An 18,283-nucleotide genomic window follows, 5' to 3' on the forward strand; every position below is an offset into this window, starting at 1 on the left:
GGACGACTACCACTAGTTCGATAGGAAGAGGAACAACACGAGGGGATCCAATTAGATCGAGCTGGACAAATAGCGGGGGAGGAGGAGGACAGCCGGGGAGTCCCATTTCTACTTCAACACAACGAACCCCACTAATTAGAAGAGGTTGTTTTGAGTGTGGAGGCCCTCACTTGGCATCCAATTGTCCAAAAAAGAAGCAACTCACGGTGCGGGCAGCCACCTCACAACTCGAGTTAACAGAGCTCAAGGAAGGTTCCGAGCAAGACATACAAGCAATAGCAGCGCAATATGAGGAAGAAGATGAAGAAGTCGTTGTACGTGCAGGAGCCGCCACCGCCTGGCTACCACTAGTTCGATAGGAAGAGGAACAACACGAGGGGATCCAATTAGATCGAGCTGGACAAATAGCGGGGGAGGAGGAGGACAGCCGGGGAGTCCCATTTCTACTTCAACACAACGAACCCCACTAATTAGAAGAGGCTGTTTTGAGTGTGGAGGCCCTCACTTGGCATCCAATTGTCCAAAAAAGAAGCAACTCACGGTGCGGGCAGCCACCTCACAACTCGAGTTAACAGAGCTCAAGGAAGGTTCCGAGCAAGACATACAAGCAATAGCAGCGCAATATGAGGAAGAAGATGAAGAAGTCGTTGTACGTGCAGGAGCTGCCACCGCCTGGCCTACCTGTCTCACAGTCAAACTCAATAACACAAGTAATCTCTTTCTCAACGTAAAAATTAATGGGCATAGTTGTGAGGCAATGGTAGACAACGGTGCAACACACAACTTCATAACACCTGAATGCGCGAAGAAGTGGGGATTAAAATTGCAACCTTTAACCAACCTCTCTGTGAGTTTTGTACAGGGATACACTAATAAGTGTTCATTAGCAGCCAATGTCTTGATTGAAGCGGGAGAATGGAAGGGGCGAACACCTTTTCTAGCGGTTGACATGGATGGGTGCGAGGTGATCTTAGGGCTAGAATGGGTGGATAAGTACGTCATCAACCAATTCGGGAAAAAGGTAGATAAGGTGTTACTAGATAATGAAGATGGGAAGGGAGGCATCATTGTAAACATGCATAGGAGAAATGCAAAGGCAAAGGCGACAACCGTGACCGCAAAACTTTGCACGGGAAAGGTGGCAAATCGAGTCTTAAAGAAGGGCAACCAACTCTTTCTTTGCACGGCCCTGCAAGCATCAACAACAGTGAGGAAGGAAGAACTAAGGGCAGAAAATATGAAGGAAATATTAGAGCAATACAAGGATGTCTTAACAGCGGAGCTACCCAAAACTCTTCTGCCACAAAGGTCAATCGATCATAAAATCCCAACCATTCCCGGAAGCATACCACCTGTAAAAGCTCCTTACCGAATGAATGCTACTCAATTAGCAGAGCTAAAACAACAATTACAAAAATTAGAAGCATGTGGGTTCATCAGAACAAGCCAATCACCTTATGGTGCGCCCGTCATTTTTGTGGCAAAGAAGGATGGGACATTGCGCATGTGCATGGATTACAGGTCTCTCAACAAAATCACCATAAAAAATAAATACCCATTACCTTTGATTTCCGACCTCTTGGATCAACTACAAGGAGCCCGTTATTTCTCTCGCATAGATCTCAGATCAGGGTATCATCAAATCCGCGTAGCTACGGAGGATATTGAGAAGACAACATTTAGGACGAGATATGGCAGTTTTGAATGGCTGGTGATGAGTTTCGGTTTGACAGGAGCACCCGGAACATTCTGTAGGCTCGGAAATGAAATTTTTAGGGATTATTTGGATAAATTTTTGATAATTTACATTGATGATTTGTTAATTTTCAGTAAGACTTTTGAGGAACATAAACAACATGTCACCAATGTGCTACAACGATTACGGGAGCATCAGTTATACGCAAAACCTGAGAAGTGTGAGTTCGCTATGGAGGAGCTTGAATTCTTAGGATTTCGAATAGGAAGAGAAGGGCTCAAGATGGATCCGGCCAAGGTGAAAGCAGTTCAAGATTGGCCACGACCCACCAAAGTCCTCGAAGTGCAGCAATTCATAGGCTTCGTCCAGTATGTGAGAAGATTTATTAAAAACTTCAGTCAAATCGCAACCCCACTGACGAATCTCATCAAAGGCTCACAAACATTCAGTTGGTCTGAACGTGAACAACATGCCTTCGATCAATTGAAGAAGGCAGTGTGTGTGCAACCGGTTCTTCAACTCCCGGACTTTTCAAAACCATTTGAAATTCACACTGATGCTTCTGATTTTGCTTATGGGGCTGTGCTTATGCAGGTGTTAGATATAATCAATGATCAGCCCCAAGTTGTAAATCTATCCCCATATGTGCTCTTAGAGTGCACATTTTGTGATAGCGCCCCAAATGAGGAGCGGCTAGTGTGCAACTCGACCATATGGGTCGATAAGGTGTTAATCTAGGAAACCGTAGATGCGTAGGACACAATATATTTAGGAAAGAGAGAAATAGATAAAAGGATTGGCTAATCAAGTCAGCTAGAATATTTTGTGGGCAAGTTACGATGTACTTAGTCTTGAAGTATGCGTCATTGACTTCAAGATAAGTATTATCTAGCACTAGCCTGTACCTAGGGAGTTGGGTCATATTAAATGACAAGTCAGTTGACAAAAAAGGAATATCTCCACTACTGTCAACTGACTTGCACATTTATACTAAGACCAAACATAGATTATAAGTCACTTTTCTCACACAGTGGTCAGATTGATCATTAGTCCCCACTAATTTTGTAGTGAGCCGGTCCATATCCTATCTAAGCTCTAAGGTGTGAGCGCATGGGAAAACTACCATTTTTGAACTACTCTCATATGTAATAGAAATTTTGTTTTCATATATCCATCTCTGCAGTTGTAACTCTATATACCTATCTACTCGATTCTCAATATTTCTAATATGGTATCAGAGCGAAGAGGTTGATCTAGATTAGGTATATACGGGTAGTTGCTGTCTAGCAACAGAGAGAAATAGAGAGAGACAGAGAGAGAGAGACAGAGTATCAATGGCCTTGTCCACGAATGTTGCAGCTGCTCCATTGCGCATTCGCCCACCTCCATTGTCTGATGGAAAGCTAGATGGAACCAACTACACTCTATGGAAGTTCAAAATGTCTGCCATTTTGGATTCCTACGAGTTGTTGGAAACAATCATGGGACCCACAGGGGGAGACCCTGAGCCCATGGCAACCTTTGACCCTGCACACCCTACCACATCAATTCCTCCAAATGTTGATCTACTTCGAGCCTGGAAGAGAAGGAATGTTGATGCGCTATGTACCATAGTCACTGGTGTATGTGACTCCGTACTAACACTAGTGCAACATACAACTAGGGCACATGAAGCTTGGAGCATATTGGCCAGCCAGTATGAGACCAGAAATTATACAAGGATACAAAACCTCGAAAATCAGCTTGCTGCAGAGAAGCTTGCTGATGGAGAGAAAGTAGAATCCTTTGTAAAAAGGATTAAGGATCTTCAAGATCAGCTGGCGGCTGTTGGAGTAGTCGTCTCTCAAGAGGATATGGCTCGTCGGTGCATTCGAGTACTTCCTTTCAAGTATGATGGCATTGTGACAGCATTGAACACTCAGGTTCGACCCACTCCTTTAAAATTTGATGAACTAAGTGCAATGCTGCTTGAAGAGGAGCTTCGGCTGAAGACAAGAGAAGAAAGGGAAGATTCAGCATTTGTCTCTAGGACTAAGGGTGAAGGGGCATCCAATTCAAACAATGCGAATAGGATACCGAAGAAGAAGAAGTTCAATGGATCGTGTTTCTACTGTGACAAGAAGGGTCACACAATCAAGGATTGTCGAAAGAAGATGGCGGATGAGAAGAATGGTTCTAATAAGACTTCTTGGAGAGAGCCCGAGTCCGCTAACAATGTCGTAGATGAACTTGAGTTATGGGTCGCAACTGAAGAAGTGTGTTCTTCAGTTGACACTCAAGTTGTTGATGAGTCTTGGATTCTCGATAGTGGAGCATCCCGACATATGACCAGTAATCGTGACTGGTACAGTTCTTGGACACCTCTACAAGAGCCCATCAATGTTGTGGTCGGGAACAATGCTCGATGTCCGGCCAAAGGAACCGGAACCGTCTCCCTCAAAGCAACGACCGGTGGGACAAAGCATCTCTCTCAAGTGTTGTACGTGCCAGATCTGAAGAAGAATCTACTGTCCATTTCTGCACTGACTGACAAGGGTCTTGATGTTCGATTCAAGAAGTTGGGTGCAGAAATAACAGATTCTGCTGGCAAGGTTGTAGGAATAGGGGTGAGGCGCAACAATCTCTATGAGCTGAGCGCGTTTACCATTTCTACTGACCACAGCACAAGTACCAACACAAAGCAATGGCATGAGAGATTTGGGCATCTCAACGTTGCTGTGTTGAAGGAGATGAAGAAGTCGAATATGGTAGTTGGGTTGCCAACCCTATCTGACTTAAGTCATGTTTGTGATGCTTGTATGATGGGCAAGCATCAAAGATCAGCCATTCCAAAAGAGAGTCAAAATCGGGCAAAGACTCCTCTACAGCTAATACACATTGACCTCTCTGGAAAAATGGTGACTCCTGCAATGGGTGGATCTCTCTACTATATGCTAATAGTCGACGACTTCAGCAGAAAGATGTGGGTTTACTTCCTTCGGGAGAAGGCTGAAGCTTTTAAAATCTTCAAAAGATGGCATAAGTTTGTCGAGCGAGAGTCTGGAAAGTTAGTGAAGGAGCTACGCTCTGATCGAGGTGGAGAATTCTTATCAATAGAATTCTGTGAGTATTGCAAAGAGCATGGAATTAAGCGCCAACTTACAACTGCCTACACCCCACAACAAAATGGCGTTGTCGAACGTCGAAATCGAACAGTTGTCGAGATGGCTAGGTGTATGTTGAAGGCACAAGCGCTGCCCGACCCATTCTGGGCTGAAGCAGTGAACACAGCAGTTTACATCCTCAATCGGAGCTACACGAAGGCACTTCAAGGGAAAACACCCCAAGAAGCTTATTCAGGCAAGAAACCTTCAGTGCTGCACTTCAGAACCTTTGGGTGTATGTGCTACGCACATATTCCAAATGTGAGCAGAAAGAAGTTGGATGCTAAAAGCAAAAAGTGTATCTTTCTCGGATATAGTGAAGAGTCAAAGGCCTATCAACTCTACGATCCAGAGGCAAGAAAGATATTGACAAGCCGCGATGTGGTGTTCGATGAGGAACAACCACAGCTAGCTGAGAACAACGATTCTCAAGTTATCTCATCAACTGAAGAAGTATTTTACCCAATCCCGACCCATTATCCAAAAAAGGAAGCTGAACCATCTAATGGTAATGGTTCACTAGTTCAGCCTATGCCAGTCCCACACGTAAAGAAAATACCTAAGTGGGCTCAACAACTCTTCAATGATCATACTCCTAAAGTTGAGTTTCCTGAAACTTCAACTGATGGATTACGAAGATCAAGAAGAATACAGGAGCAAGGAAGAACCTCTGACCACATTGTCAACATGGCTCTGATGGTGGACATCATAGGCTCAGTGAGTGAGCCGACCTCGGTGGAGGAAGCTATGGCCGACCCGAAGTGGAAAGAGGCGATGATATCAGAATATGATAGCATCATGAAAAATGACACATGGGAGTTGGTAGAGAGGCCAACAAAGAAGAAGGTGATAGGCACGAAGTGGGTATGGAAAGTAAAGTATAAAGCTGATGGCTCTTTGGAGAAATTCAAGGCCAGGCTAGTAGCGCAAGGATACTCCCAAATTGAAGGGTTCGATGTACAAGAAACATTTGCCCCGACAGCTCGCATGACAACAATTCGAATGGTCATAGCGTTGGCTGCTTCAAGAGGATGGCTGATTTATCAAATGGATGTCAAATCAGCATTTCTGAATGGGCATCTCAAGGAGGAGGTATATGTGACACAACCACCGGGGTTTGAGATACCGAATTCAGAAAACAAAGTTTGCAAGCTGAAGAAGGCACTATATGGTCTAAAGCAAGCACCAAGAGCTTGGAACAAGAGGATAGACAGCTTCTTACGATCAATCGACTTTAAGCAATGTGCTTCGGATGCAAGTATGTATGTCAAAATGAAGGACGGGAAACAAGTCATCATTATCATTTACGTGGATGATCTAGTACTTACTGGTGACCATGAAGAGTGCATTGGCCAAACACAAGAGTGTTTGAAAACTGAGTTTGAAATGACAGACTTGGGGATTCTACACTACTTCCTTGGAATTGAGGTTTGGCAAACCTCGGTCGGCATCTTCATGTCACAAAGAAAGTATGCAACAGAGATCTTGAAGACCTTCGGGATGATGGACAGCAAGTCGAAGTCGACTCCAATGGAGTCAAACTGCAAGCTATCCCAAGAAGACTCATCACCAATGGTTGACATAAGGAAGTATAGACAACTAGTAGGAAGTCTAATTTTCCTATGCAACACTAGGCCGGATATTTGTTTTGCAGTCAATGTGGTGAGTCGATTCAGCAACAAGCCGAAGGAGACTCATTGGAAAGCTGCCCTACGTGTATTAAAGTACATTGTGGGTACTTTAAATTATGGAATCTTCTACAAGCCAACAATTGACCAACTTAGTGGATATTGCGACTCCGATTGGGCTGGAGATAGTGATTCCAGAAAATCAGTTTCTGGATATTGTTTTTCAATAGGATCTGGAGCTGTTTCATGGAGTAGTAAAAAACAACCAACATTGGCACTATCTTCAACGGAGGCAGAATACAAAGCAGCATGCATAGCGGCATGCGAGGTAGTTTGGCTAAGAAGAATCCTTATGGATGTGGCAGTCCCAATAAGGACGGCAACGGTATTGAGGTGTGACAATCAGAGTTGCATGGCCATTGCCAAGAACCCCGTATTTCATGCACGTACTAAACACATAGAGATTCAATATCACTATGTGCGGGAGCTAATAAATGATGAGATTGTGGAGCTTGAGTACTGTCCAACATCAGAAAATGCTGCAGATATCTTCACAAAGGCGCTTGGAGCAGAACAGTTGCAACAACACCTTCGACGACTAGGTGTTGGCCCAATTCCAAGTGAACTCAATGGGTTGATCATTGAGGGGGCGTGTTAGATATAATCAATGATCAGCCCCAAGTTGTAAATCTATCCCCATATGTGCTCTTAGAGTGCACATTTTGTGATAGCGCCCCAAATGAGGAGCGGCTAGTGTGCAACTCGACCATATGGGTCGATAAGGTGTTAATCTAGGAAACCGTAGATGCGTAGGACACAATATATTTAGGAAAGAGAGAAATAGATAAAAGGATTGGCTAATCAAGTCAGCTAGAATATTTTGTGGGCAAGTTACGATGTACTTAGTCTTGAAGTATGCGTCATTGACTTCAAGATAAGTATTATCTAGCACTAGCCTGTACCTAGGGAGTTGGGTCATATTAAATGACAAGTCAGTTGACAAAAAAGGAATATCTCCACTACTGTCAACTGACTTGCACATTTATACTAAGACCAAACATAGATTATAAGTCACTTTTCTCACACAGTGGTCAGATTGATCATTAGTCCCCACTAATTTTGTAGTGAGCCGGTCCATATCCTATCTAAGCTCTAAGGTGTGAGCGCATGGGAAAACTACCATTTTTGAACTACTCTCATATGTAATAGAAATTTTGTTTTCATATATCCATCTCTGCAGTTGTAACTCTATATACCTATCTACTCGATTCTCAATATTTCTAATAGGATGGTCATCCGATTGCCTATGAGTCAAAAAAGTTTTCAGCGATAGAAAGTCGGTGGCCCACACACGAGAAGGAAATGTTGGCAATAGTTTATGCACTTCGGAAGTGGCGGCACTACGTACAAGATAAATTTACACGAGTAGTGACCGACAACATCTCCTTGCAATACTTTCTGACACAACCACGACTTTCAGCAAAACAAATGAGATGGCAAGATATGTTAGCAGAATTTGATTTGGAGATTGTACATAAAAAAGGCAAGTTGCATACATTACCTGATGCATTAAGTCGATTGCCACACATCCTCCATATTTCTGTCATCTCGGCTCAAGGATGGATAGATGAAGTACGACAAGCACAAACAGAGGATGCAGAGATGCGCGAATTAGTAACCAAAGTCATGAATGGGAGCATAACTCATGGAATGTACAAGTTTCAGGACGGCTTATTGTGGAGTGATGATAAAATAGTAATCCCGAATAATATATCACTAAAGGCAAAGATACTAAGGGAATTACATGATTGCCACATGGCCGGGCATGGGGGACAAAAGCGCACATTAAAAGCTGTTAAAAAGTTCTTCGTGTGGCCAAGAATGGAACATGAGATCATTGACTATATACGTTCATGCCAGGTATGTCAAGCCGTGAAAGCTAGGCGAGGAAAAGCGCTCGGACTACTGCAACAGATGTCGGTACCATCCCGTCCATGGGATGTAATAAGCATGGATTTTATAATTGATTTACCCTCATCCAAGGGGTTTTGCATCCTTATGGTCATTGTGGATTTTTTTTCTAAACAAGCTCACTTCGTGCCGGCAAAGCCACCTCTAACAGCGCAACATGTAGCACACTTGTTTTTTAAACATGTTTTTAAGTATCACGGGCTGCCAGAAATCATAGTATCAGATAGGGATCCAAGGTTCACTAGTGGATTTTGGCAAGAATTGTTTCGGATTCTAGGCACACAGCTCTGTATGTCATCATCCGCACATCCGCAAACAGACGGGCAAACTGAGCGACTCAATCAAGGCATCGAGGACTACATTCGATGTTATGTCAAAGCGGATCAGACGGACTGGGTGGAACACATCGACATGCTCGAATTTTGTTACAATGCTGCAATCCATTCATCAACGGGATTCTCTCCATTCGAGCTCGCCACAGGTAAAGAAGTCCTCACACCGATTGCTTTATTGCATACAAATAAGAAGACACAAGTAGAGGAATTGGATGTGTCTCGTTTTTTGGAGGAGTGGAAGGACCGGATGCAAGCAGCACAAGATCATCTCATAAAAACAAAGTCACAGATGATCAATCGTGTCAATAAGAAACGGGAACACGTGGAGTTTTACCCAGGGGATTTAGTACTTGTCAATTCGGCTAGTTGGCCATTACTTCAGGGCCTCACGCCCAAGTTTAACCATAGGTTCTATGGACCATACAAGGTGGTCAAACAACTCAATAATGTATCCTACAAATTACAACTTCCGGAGGCTTCCAAGATACATGATGTTTTTCATGTTAGCCTGCTAAAACGTTTCCACCCAGATGAAACATGGGGGCGCGAGGCAACTATTAGATGTGAACCTGAAGCACTTTTGAAGACACAGGTTCGTAGAGGGAGAAGACGCTACTTCATCAAGTGGCGAGGGAAACCATTATCCGAAGCATCGTGGGTAACTGAAGAAGCGTTGCTACAAGCAGGGTTTGAATGGCTACTTGAGCCTCTACAACAACCAGAGCCCTGACCTAGGAACCTTTATGCAATAGTTTCGAGGTCGAAACTCTCTCGACTAGCGGGAGAGTGTTACAACCGTTACAATTACATAAAAGAAAATAGTAGAATATTTAAATAAATCTTGGAAGCACAAACGTTTCATCTCATGAACGTTTGGGCTCCCAATAAGTTCTATTTAAAGAAGTAGTTGTGATTTTGAAAAGGGGGGGGTTCCCAATGGGGAAGTACCAAGTCATTAGTTAGTAATTCGCACTTACCTTTTTTTATTTCTATTGAATACAAAGAGTGTTCTCTCTCATTTTGTGCCATTGGTTTAATAATGGATGTGAAACCTTGAAACTTCTTGGTTAAAGTAGACTCACTTCGAATTTTTGTCTAGACAATCATCAAAATATGAAGTTGTGTTTTGCTTGTCTTTTCAATACACTAACTTCTAGACACCTCTATCTAGCATTTTCCTACTTTAATCATTTGTTGTAGCTATTCCTCTATTGTGCCAATCCTTAGCAAAGAGGATTGCTCAATTGTTCGCTATCAAACAATAATCTTGCTTCTCCCTTATCATCCAAAAAGAGTTCTCATTTGGCATGATAATTTCTTTGGCATTACAGTGTGTTGGTTTTGATGTGCTTGAGTGGCTTAGATACAATATTAATTGGCTTGTGATTCATAAGATGATTGCATCAAATGTTGCGCATGAATTGTGTGCAACGTCAACTCTTCAACAAATCCTACTTGCAAACTAAACTTATTGACTCTAAGTTGTCACAAACATAAGCAGTTGTAAGACATAATATGACTCACACCAAATAATTTTTCAATAATTCAATGAAGCTAGTGAAAGAGAGAACAATGAATCGATGGTATATATGAGAATCAAAACATAAAGAAAATCTAGTAACTGTAGAGAGCATAAACTAAGTTTATTACTCGTGGAAGGTAAAAAAATAAGGTGTCACTTGGAACTTTACATTCAATATTGATTTGTGGAGCTTCAAGACATAAGCATGGAATCCTCCCATTCTAAATAATATATGTAATGCAGCCTTTAGGCAATCGACATTGGGAGGGAGGAGGTAATGGGCAAGAAGATGGGATGCTTGACAATGTATCAAAAATTCTCTCTATGAACAAGGGTATTTTGCATTACTAATGTACCTCTACATGGGAAATAGTGGAGGATGACACTTCACACATTATACTACATACATTGCACCTAACCGCAAAAACAATACTCTTCATTGAGCATGTATATGTTAGACTTCACCTCGTTGTCCACCATGGAAATCATTACTTCCATATGTCTTAGTTCACATTCACATTAGACAAGGTGTTAGGGCGCAAACAATGAGATTAGCCAACTATGCACATTTTGTCGTAAACAAGTTTGAGAGACTTGTCTATCGCACAAACATATTTGACTCAACCCAATCCTTGGCCAAATTTCCCTCACAACCGCAATTTACACTCTCAATTGCAACGTTCATTGATAAAGTTTTTGAATGTTGCGAGTTGCTACTCACTTTCACATGTATTCATGAAAACTTTGACCTTTGAAAACAATAATAAAAAGTATCTATCCACACATACTCATTATCTCTATTTGCCTTATTTGCCCACACACAAACATCTATCTAGACTCTCTTTATTTTAAGGTCAAACTTTCAAGACTCATCAACATCAACTTGAACTTGAATGCCCATACACTCTCTATCATCTCTCTCTATACTTTCTAACTCTTCTTAGATGCTCTCTCTTCACAAACATGCTCCCTAGATTCTCCTACTCTACAAAAACATACTCCCCATATTCTCTCTCTAGACACTCTCTTTATGCACAAGTCAAACTCTCAATACTCGTCAACATCCATTTTTATTGGAATCATCTTTCTCTTCCTCCCCATCTTCCTTTGAACAAAACATTCCATGCATCCAACTAGGACACAAAAATTTGCTTCTATGTGTATTATATATATGTATCTTTTTGCCTACTTCGTATGAGATTCAATGTAAATAAATTTTTTGAACTTTAAAAATGTACTTAACAACCCCTTTAAATGGTTGTGATCTCAATGGGAAGTGATATTCTCTCTCTCAAGAAGCAAGAGGGCGAGAGACATTTATTTATTGATTTTGAGAAACTTTGAAAGATAACACTTTTTGACAATTTCAAACTTTTTTTAAGTGAACTTAGGGATGTTAAAGATCTATAGATCCCTCCCATTGGGAAGGCCCATTTAATTTCTCTGCCATTGCAAATGTTCTCTAATGCATCATGAGCTTTCTTTTATACCAAATTATTCCATCTCTGATTTGAGGGATGATTTATCCTTATTTTGGTTATTCACAAACGTAATCTTTACTTTAGAATTATTGATAGTCAACTAAGCATGCACACAAAACTTTTCCAAATGCCCTCTCAAGATTTTGTGCATCTTCTAAAGTTTTTGCAAAAAAACACGATATTATTTATGCAGAACAAAAATAGGACGATTACATTCTCAACGGTAACTCCTTCGATGCTTTCTTCCTATCTTAACTTGTCAATTATTTGTTGTAATTCACTAGAATGCTTGTATAGACTAAATAGAGTTGGTGAGAGTGGGCATCCTTACTTAAATGTGAAATTTTCATCATCAATATACACACGTGACATGTAATGTTCCGATAGATTCAAGACTTGTACTAGAGAGAGAGAGAGAGAGATGATATGATATGATTTAGATTTGAACATAAATGAGTGGCTTGTATAGTATGTATGTATAATGTAGTAAATGTATTGTTGTGTGTTCATGAGATACATTCAATGCTCTCTCTTCTCTGCATTCATTATTGTTGTATACATATTGTGTGGCTAAGGCCCCTCTCTCTATCTCTCAAAAGGTAAACAAAGCAATGTTACATTTTGGATCTCGGGTTCTCAACTCTACGTTTTCTCCTCTCTATCAATGCTTGAATAATTTCCAATTCCAAAACACTCTCGTATAATAGTCTTCTCCATAGGAGTGGTCAAGCAGTCTTTCTCTATTCAATCATCTTCACTTAATTTGGGATTCTATCTTCTAAATCATCTGGTGTGGAAAACAAATCTTAGATTGCGCATAAAGAAGAAATCCTTCAAGAGTGGTGGTAGTGTTCTTCTAAGCCAAATTAAGAGCGCAATCAAAGAAAGCTTTAATGTCGACAACAACGAGGATGGGACCCCATCAGTGGTGTTAATAGGCATAAGAAAATGGAGTTTCAATGTTGTGTTTCACTCATGGTGAGACTCCTCAACTAAACCATTCTTCGTGGTCAAGTAATGAGTTCATCGACGAAGATGCAAGAAGAAGAATACATATCTACTTCTGGAAGGGGGGGCATATCAGATAATGATGAAATGCGGGCCAAATACTACCACCAAGTGAACATCCTAAAGAAGGCAACATTCATCGAGGGATTCAAGAGCACGGTACGAGAGATGTTGTTTCCAGAGGGGACGTTCCAGAAGCTTCCTAAGGGTGCTTCTTCTTCGACGACGAGCCCAAGAAGATCTCTCTATCTTGCCCTTGCCAACATATTCCCGATCCTCCACTGGATCCACGACTATAATGTCAACACCTTCAAGGATGACCTAATTGCAGGCCTCACGATTGGCAGCCTCTCCATCCCTCAGGACATTGGCAACGCGAACCTCGCCAAATTGCCGCCCATATATGGCCTATGTAAGTCCATTCTTCTTATGTCTACCATCTATATCTAGTTAGTAGGAATCGACAACGGCTTGATTGAAGCTTGAAACCAAACTGTTAAAGGGTTGGCATTTTAGCAGTTCAGTTTGGTTTAGGCTTGAGCTTCCATAACTGGTTTGAGTTATGTTTGGGATGGCTCAAGCCGAACCGAACCGGTTATGGCTTAATCGGCTTGGCTAAACTGGTTCATATACCGGTTTAGGAGCCGGTTCGGTTCAAGTTTGGAACCTCCCAAACCGGTTAACGCTTAACCGGTTTGGTTGGGACAAGGCCATATTAGTTAAGCCAAAACCGAACAGTTGCCGATTCCCACGTAGTTAAGTCATGATTTCATCACATTTTTAAGTTGGAGAAGAGTATGGTTCCTCACTCTAAACCCTAAACCCTGGTTCCTCACCCTAAACCCTAAACCCTGGTTTCTCATGAAGTTCCAACGATCTCATATCATAGGTGCATCATGTATCCCCCACCTGAGTTCAATTCTGCAGCTCGCAGTTTCGCTAATGAATCCTCTCGTGAAACCCTGCACCACGAATCTTCTCATGGCACCCTACATAACCTTTGCAGGGTTTATACAGCTCCTGGATTCACCTGCCGCAGCATGAATTCTCTCATGAAACCGATCATTCATTTGTTATGTCATTAATCCTCTCCTTAAGTTCAAATCCTCACCTCCATCTGTGACGTGAAATCTTCCCAACAAACCCTTCAAGCTGTGCAGGGTTTATTGCGAGGGTTCTTGACATAATGAACAGAGTCCTTCGTTTGTGTGACAAATGATCTTCATTTGAGTTTTCGGATTGTAGACCTCAATATGCCATGACATATCCACGCATGTATGTAATTTGCACTAAATTTTAATGCAGACACTAGCTTTGTTCCACCTCTCCTGTACTCGATCCTGGGAGTTTCGAGAGAAATTGCCATCGGCCCTGTTGCTGTTGTGTCCATCCTTTTGGGGAACTTGGCAACGAAGGAGTTCCCTCTCCCCTCTGCCATCGCTGACTCATGTGATACCGCCTCTTTGAAGATCATCAATGCAGCTTGCACTGGATATACTGAGTCCTACCTCTCCCTCATCTTCACTGCCACATTCTTCACCGGAGTTTTCCAGGCTACTCTTGGCTTCTTCAGGTTATTGATAGTATCTTAAATACATAATTATGTTCTATTTCCTGTGAATGTGTGTGTGTATACATATATGAAGTCTTGCACGTTTTCCCGACCATGATACCCACATTGTGGATTAGGATCTAAAGGCGATGAGCGTCTGTAAGCCAGCTAACCATACATAGGTGTGGTGGGGATCCATTCCACCTGTCTCACCTAGCTAGGTATGCTCAACCTTGGAAGCTCATGATGTTATAACATTGTAGGGGGACAAGGAAAATGGGTTCTTTGTCACATGGGAAAATAACTGTAACTTTTGTGTATATTGCGAAGATACCACTATATTTATATTTTGAATTTCCCAAACCTGAACTTTAATTGACCTTTAGGACATGCTTTTGACACAGGCTTGGCTTTGTTGTTGATTATCTGTCCTATGCTGCAATTGTTGGCTTTATGGCTGGTGCAGCCCTCACCATTGCTCTTCAGCAGCTCAAAGGTCTTCTTGGAATACCATTGTTTACCAGGAACACCGACATTGTATCTGTCCTTCATTCAGTTTTTGAGCAGACAAACAAGGTATGGCATGTGTTATAATTCTCAAATGATCTCTTGTCGATGTAAATCCTGGTGAGACCAATGCTACTTGTTCTTTTATTGATGTTATAATGGCATGAACAGTGGAATTGGGAGACGATTGTAATCGGCCTCTTCTTCCTGGGATTCCTTCTACTAACCAGATATATCGTAAGTTACAACAGTAATCTCAGTGTACACACTTTGTCATTAGCATCAACATGGAGGTAAAAAGTGAATAAGCCCAGAGGTTGACCTTTCCAATATTCATGGCAACATGGCATATTCATAAGGTCATGATTGGACATAGGTAGTAAAGTGGTATAACTACGAAGCACAGACAATATGTTTGTGCTATGGCATTGAGGGATCCTTTATATTTCACCTAATGAGCCAAAGGTTGGGATAATAGGTTAAATTGAGAGTCCATGTTTAGCTAAGCTTCCCAAGGCACTTGTTTTCAAAATTCTTTATTAATTGACAATCTTGACATTCTTACATAATTTTGGGTATCACATCTCATGATTACATAAGAAAAACACTAACTTGCTTTGCTAATTCTGTGTATTTTAAAATTTCAACTCAGGCCAAGAAGAGGCCAAGGTTTTTCTGGATATCTGCAATTGCCCCTCTCATCTCTGTCATCCTTTCAACTCTCTTCGTTAAAGTCACTCATGTGAATGAGCATGGTGTTGCCACTGTATGCTATACTATATCTGTGTCAAAGCATTGTGTTGATGATGTCAGAGACCTGTGTATAACAATTGATTTGTGCTATGCAGGCAGGACATATTGAGAAGTGCATAAATCCATCATCAATCAAACGCATTGTGTTTCATAGTCCCATCCTTAGACATGCTCTTGTTATTGCTGTTCAAGCAACTCTTGTTGCACTTGCAGTAAGTACTACACACCCATTGAGAGCATGGCAATATATCATTATCTTTAGCAATCTAAATTGAAATAAAACGGACAATATATTGCAGGAAGGGATTGCAATAGGAAGGACGTTTGCATCTATAAGAGATTATAACATTAATGGCAACAAGGAGATGATAGCTTTTGGAACAATGAATATTATTGGATCATGCACTTCTTGCTATGTTGCCACAGGTAAACTAAGTTGCTAGAAAGACATTTTGTATCTAAATTATTTGTAACGCATTTTGTAACTGAATTAACAGTAAGGCTTTTTGTAATTAGCATATGTGCGATCATGTATAGTGACATGTCTGTTATTATTAATGCATGTCAGAAGCTTCAATATAATCAATTCCAGGAATTTGGGAAATTTCCGAAATTCATTACTAATTTGGTGTCTGATCATTCTGGCATCAATCATACTAATGAAGGGTGATCATGCATGTCACATGTAGGATCCTTCAGTCGATCGGCTGTGAATTATAATGCTGGTTGCAAGACACCAATGTCCAACATAGTAATGTCCATCATGGTACTTCTGGTATTGGCAGTGGCGACACCGCTCTTTCACAATACTCCCAACTGCGTCATTGCATCCATAATCATAAATGCAGTTCTTGGCTTAGTTGACTACAATGCCATGTACAAGATTTGGAGAGTTGATATGCCTGACTTCATCATCATGGTTGGTACCTTCCTCGGAGTTGTTTTTGGTTCTATTGAAGTCGGCCTTCTCATTGCGGTATGCATCATCCTTGATTTGGAAACTACTTAATGAATATTGTAATAGTGTGCTGTTCTTCTATGATTTTCTTGCTTTTTGTGAGCTTGATGTATGAGAATATGTGCATCTTAACCTGAGTGGAGTCAATTATGCTAGACTAGACAACTGGTTGCTCATGAGATAATGGGCCTACTTCTAGCCTAACTGAGTCAATGAAACATCTTAACAAGTGAGACATAACAATACCTGAATAGCTTCAACTATGCCAAAGATAGTAGGGCACGTTAATCTCTTGTCTTTGGTTTATTCGATTGTATAAAGTAGGCATAGACACCATACCTTACTGGAGCTACTGGCAGATGAGCCTCTACTACCTAATGGGCCTATGTCTAGTCTAGTTTATTCCATTATGGTTATCCATCAATGAACTAATGGAATAATCTCTGGTCTAATGGACTCCATTAAGGTAATTAACTAATGGAATAATCTTTGGTCTAATGGACTGTATTAAGGTGTGGTCATAGCTTTCTCTAATGGATTCCAGTAAGGGGAATACTAATGATAATATAAATGATGGTTTGAGAAGGTGGACCTCAATTATAAGGGGTGCAACTTTATGGTATATATGGAACCATAAAGCTATGCTTTAGATTATGGCTGTAATAATATCCCTCTTCTAAATCTCTACATGATTGTGTCTTATAAGGGAATGCATCCATAATGATGTAGGGATATCTCGTATTGACGACTCCTTTGTTGACGATTCTTTCTTTGCCTTTGTGGCCTTCATTGCCAATGACCAAGCTCCTACTTTCACATAGATTCTTGATACAGGAGAAATATGTCATCTTATATCACGGGTAGAATGGCTTCAAAACTACATGTCATCAGAAAATCCTTGTGTGACGATATTTTGGAACAATGGGGTTGAGTATGCCCGTGGCCATGATGTAGCTCATATTGAAGTATCTGATGGCAATTTATTGCGATCAAAGAAGTTCTTTATATACCACGCATAGTAAAAAACTTACTATCTGTAAACAAACTCATGGATGACAATACTTCTGTTGAATTTTTTCACCATAAATGCTTCATTCATTATAAGACACCCTTTGGTAAAGGCTACACGGTTAATTGTCCATGACAAGGACATCTTTATTTTCCTGTCAATCATATGATACTTGCTCAGGAAGCATACCACATAGACAAAACAGAAGACTGTTCTAGTTCTTGGTGGGCTCGACCCTTTCCCTGGAACTGAACAACTAGCAAACCTCACCAGCCCCACCAACTCTGGTCTAGCTGCATGTTCACCTTCTAGATAGTGCCCCTCTGTTGTCTTGATCTTTGTTTTCACGATCAATTATGTCACTTGCTTCATGCATAATCCTCGTTTAACGCATTAGAAATCACTTCAAAGAGTTGTGTTATATCTGAAACACACCTCTAACTATAGTATAACATGTAAAAGGTGTCAATTGGATAGACCAATCAAATCACTATGGAGAAGATTGAATCTTGTAGATTTATTGCTAGTTTTTCTTTATCATGGCAGGAGCAACTATCACATGGCAATTGAAAAAGCAAGCCTCTGTGATACTGAATTTGTAGTGGTAACATTGGCTGTGAAAGGACTATGGTTTCATGACTTTACTTAAAGGACTATAACTATGCAAGCCATAGTTGAAGATATTTTGTGATAGCATATTGTATATCTACTTGGCAAAGA

General features: G+C 41.0%; 1 protein-coding gene across 3 annotated transcripts in view; it reads left to right on the forward strand.

Moving 5' to 3' along the window:
* Positions 1-18,283, forward strand: part of LOC147865365 (sulfate transporter 1.1-like) — a 33,756-nt gene that overhangs the window by 9,324 nt on the left and 6,149 nt on the right. Inside the window, exons 1-8 of one of the 3 annotated variants that reach the window (XM_087318146.1) lie at positions 12,347-13,196; positions 14,090-14,357; positions 14,741-14,912; positions 15,015-15,080; positions 15,496-15,609; positions 15,692-15,808; positions 15,896-16,022; positions 16,286-16,572. In XM_087318146.1, the coding sequence (XP_087174272.1) occupies positions 12,794-13,196; positions 14,090-14,357; positions 14,741-14,912; positions 15,015-15,080; positions 15,496-15,609; positions 15,692-15,808; positions 15,896-16,022; positions 16,286-16,572 (1,554 nt within the window). In that variant the 5' untranslated portion in view covers positions 12,347-12,793. Of the gene's footprint in view, positions 1-12,345; positions 13,197-14,089; positions 14,358-14,740; positions 14,913-15,014; positions 15,081-15,495; positions 15,610-15,691; positions 15,809-15,895; positions 16,023-16,285; positions 16,573-18,283 lie in introns of those variants that run through there. The other 2 variants (XM_087318148.1, XM_087318149.1) reach the window with 2 other exon arrangements.

Source organism: Azolla caroliniana, unplaced genomic scaffold (genome assembly GCF_043228905.1).
Source record: "Azolla caroliniana isolate FFs.n. ecotype wild unplaced genomic scaffold, voAzoCaro1.0.p SCAF_4, whole genome shotgun sequence".
In the NCBI taxonomy this organism is placed as follows: domain Eukaryota; kingdom Viridiplantae; phylum Streptophyta; class Polypodiopsida; order Salviniales; family Salviniaceae; genus Azolla; species Azolla caroliniana.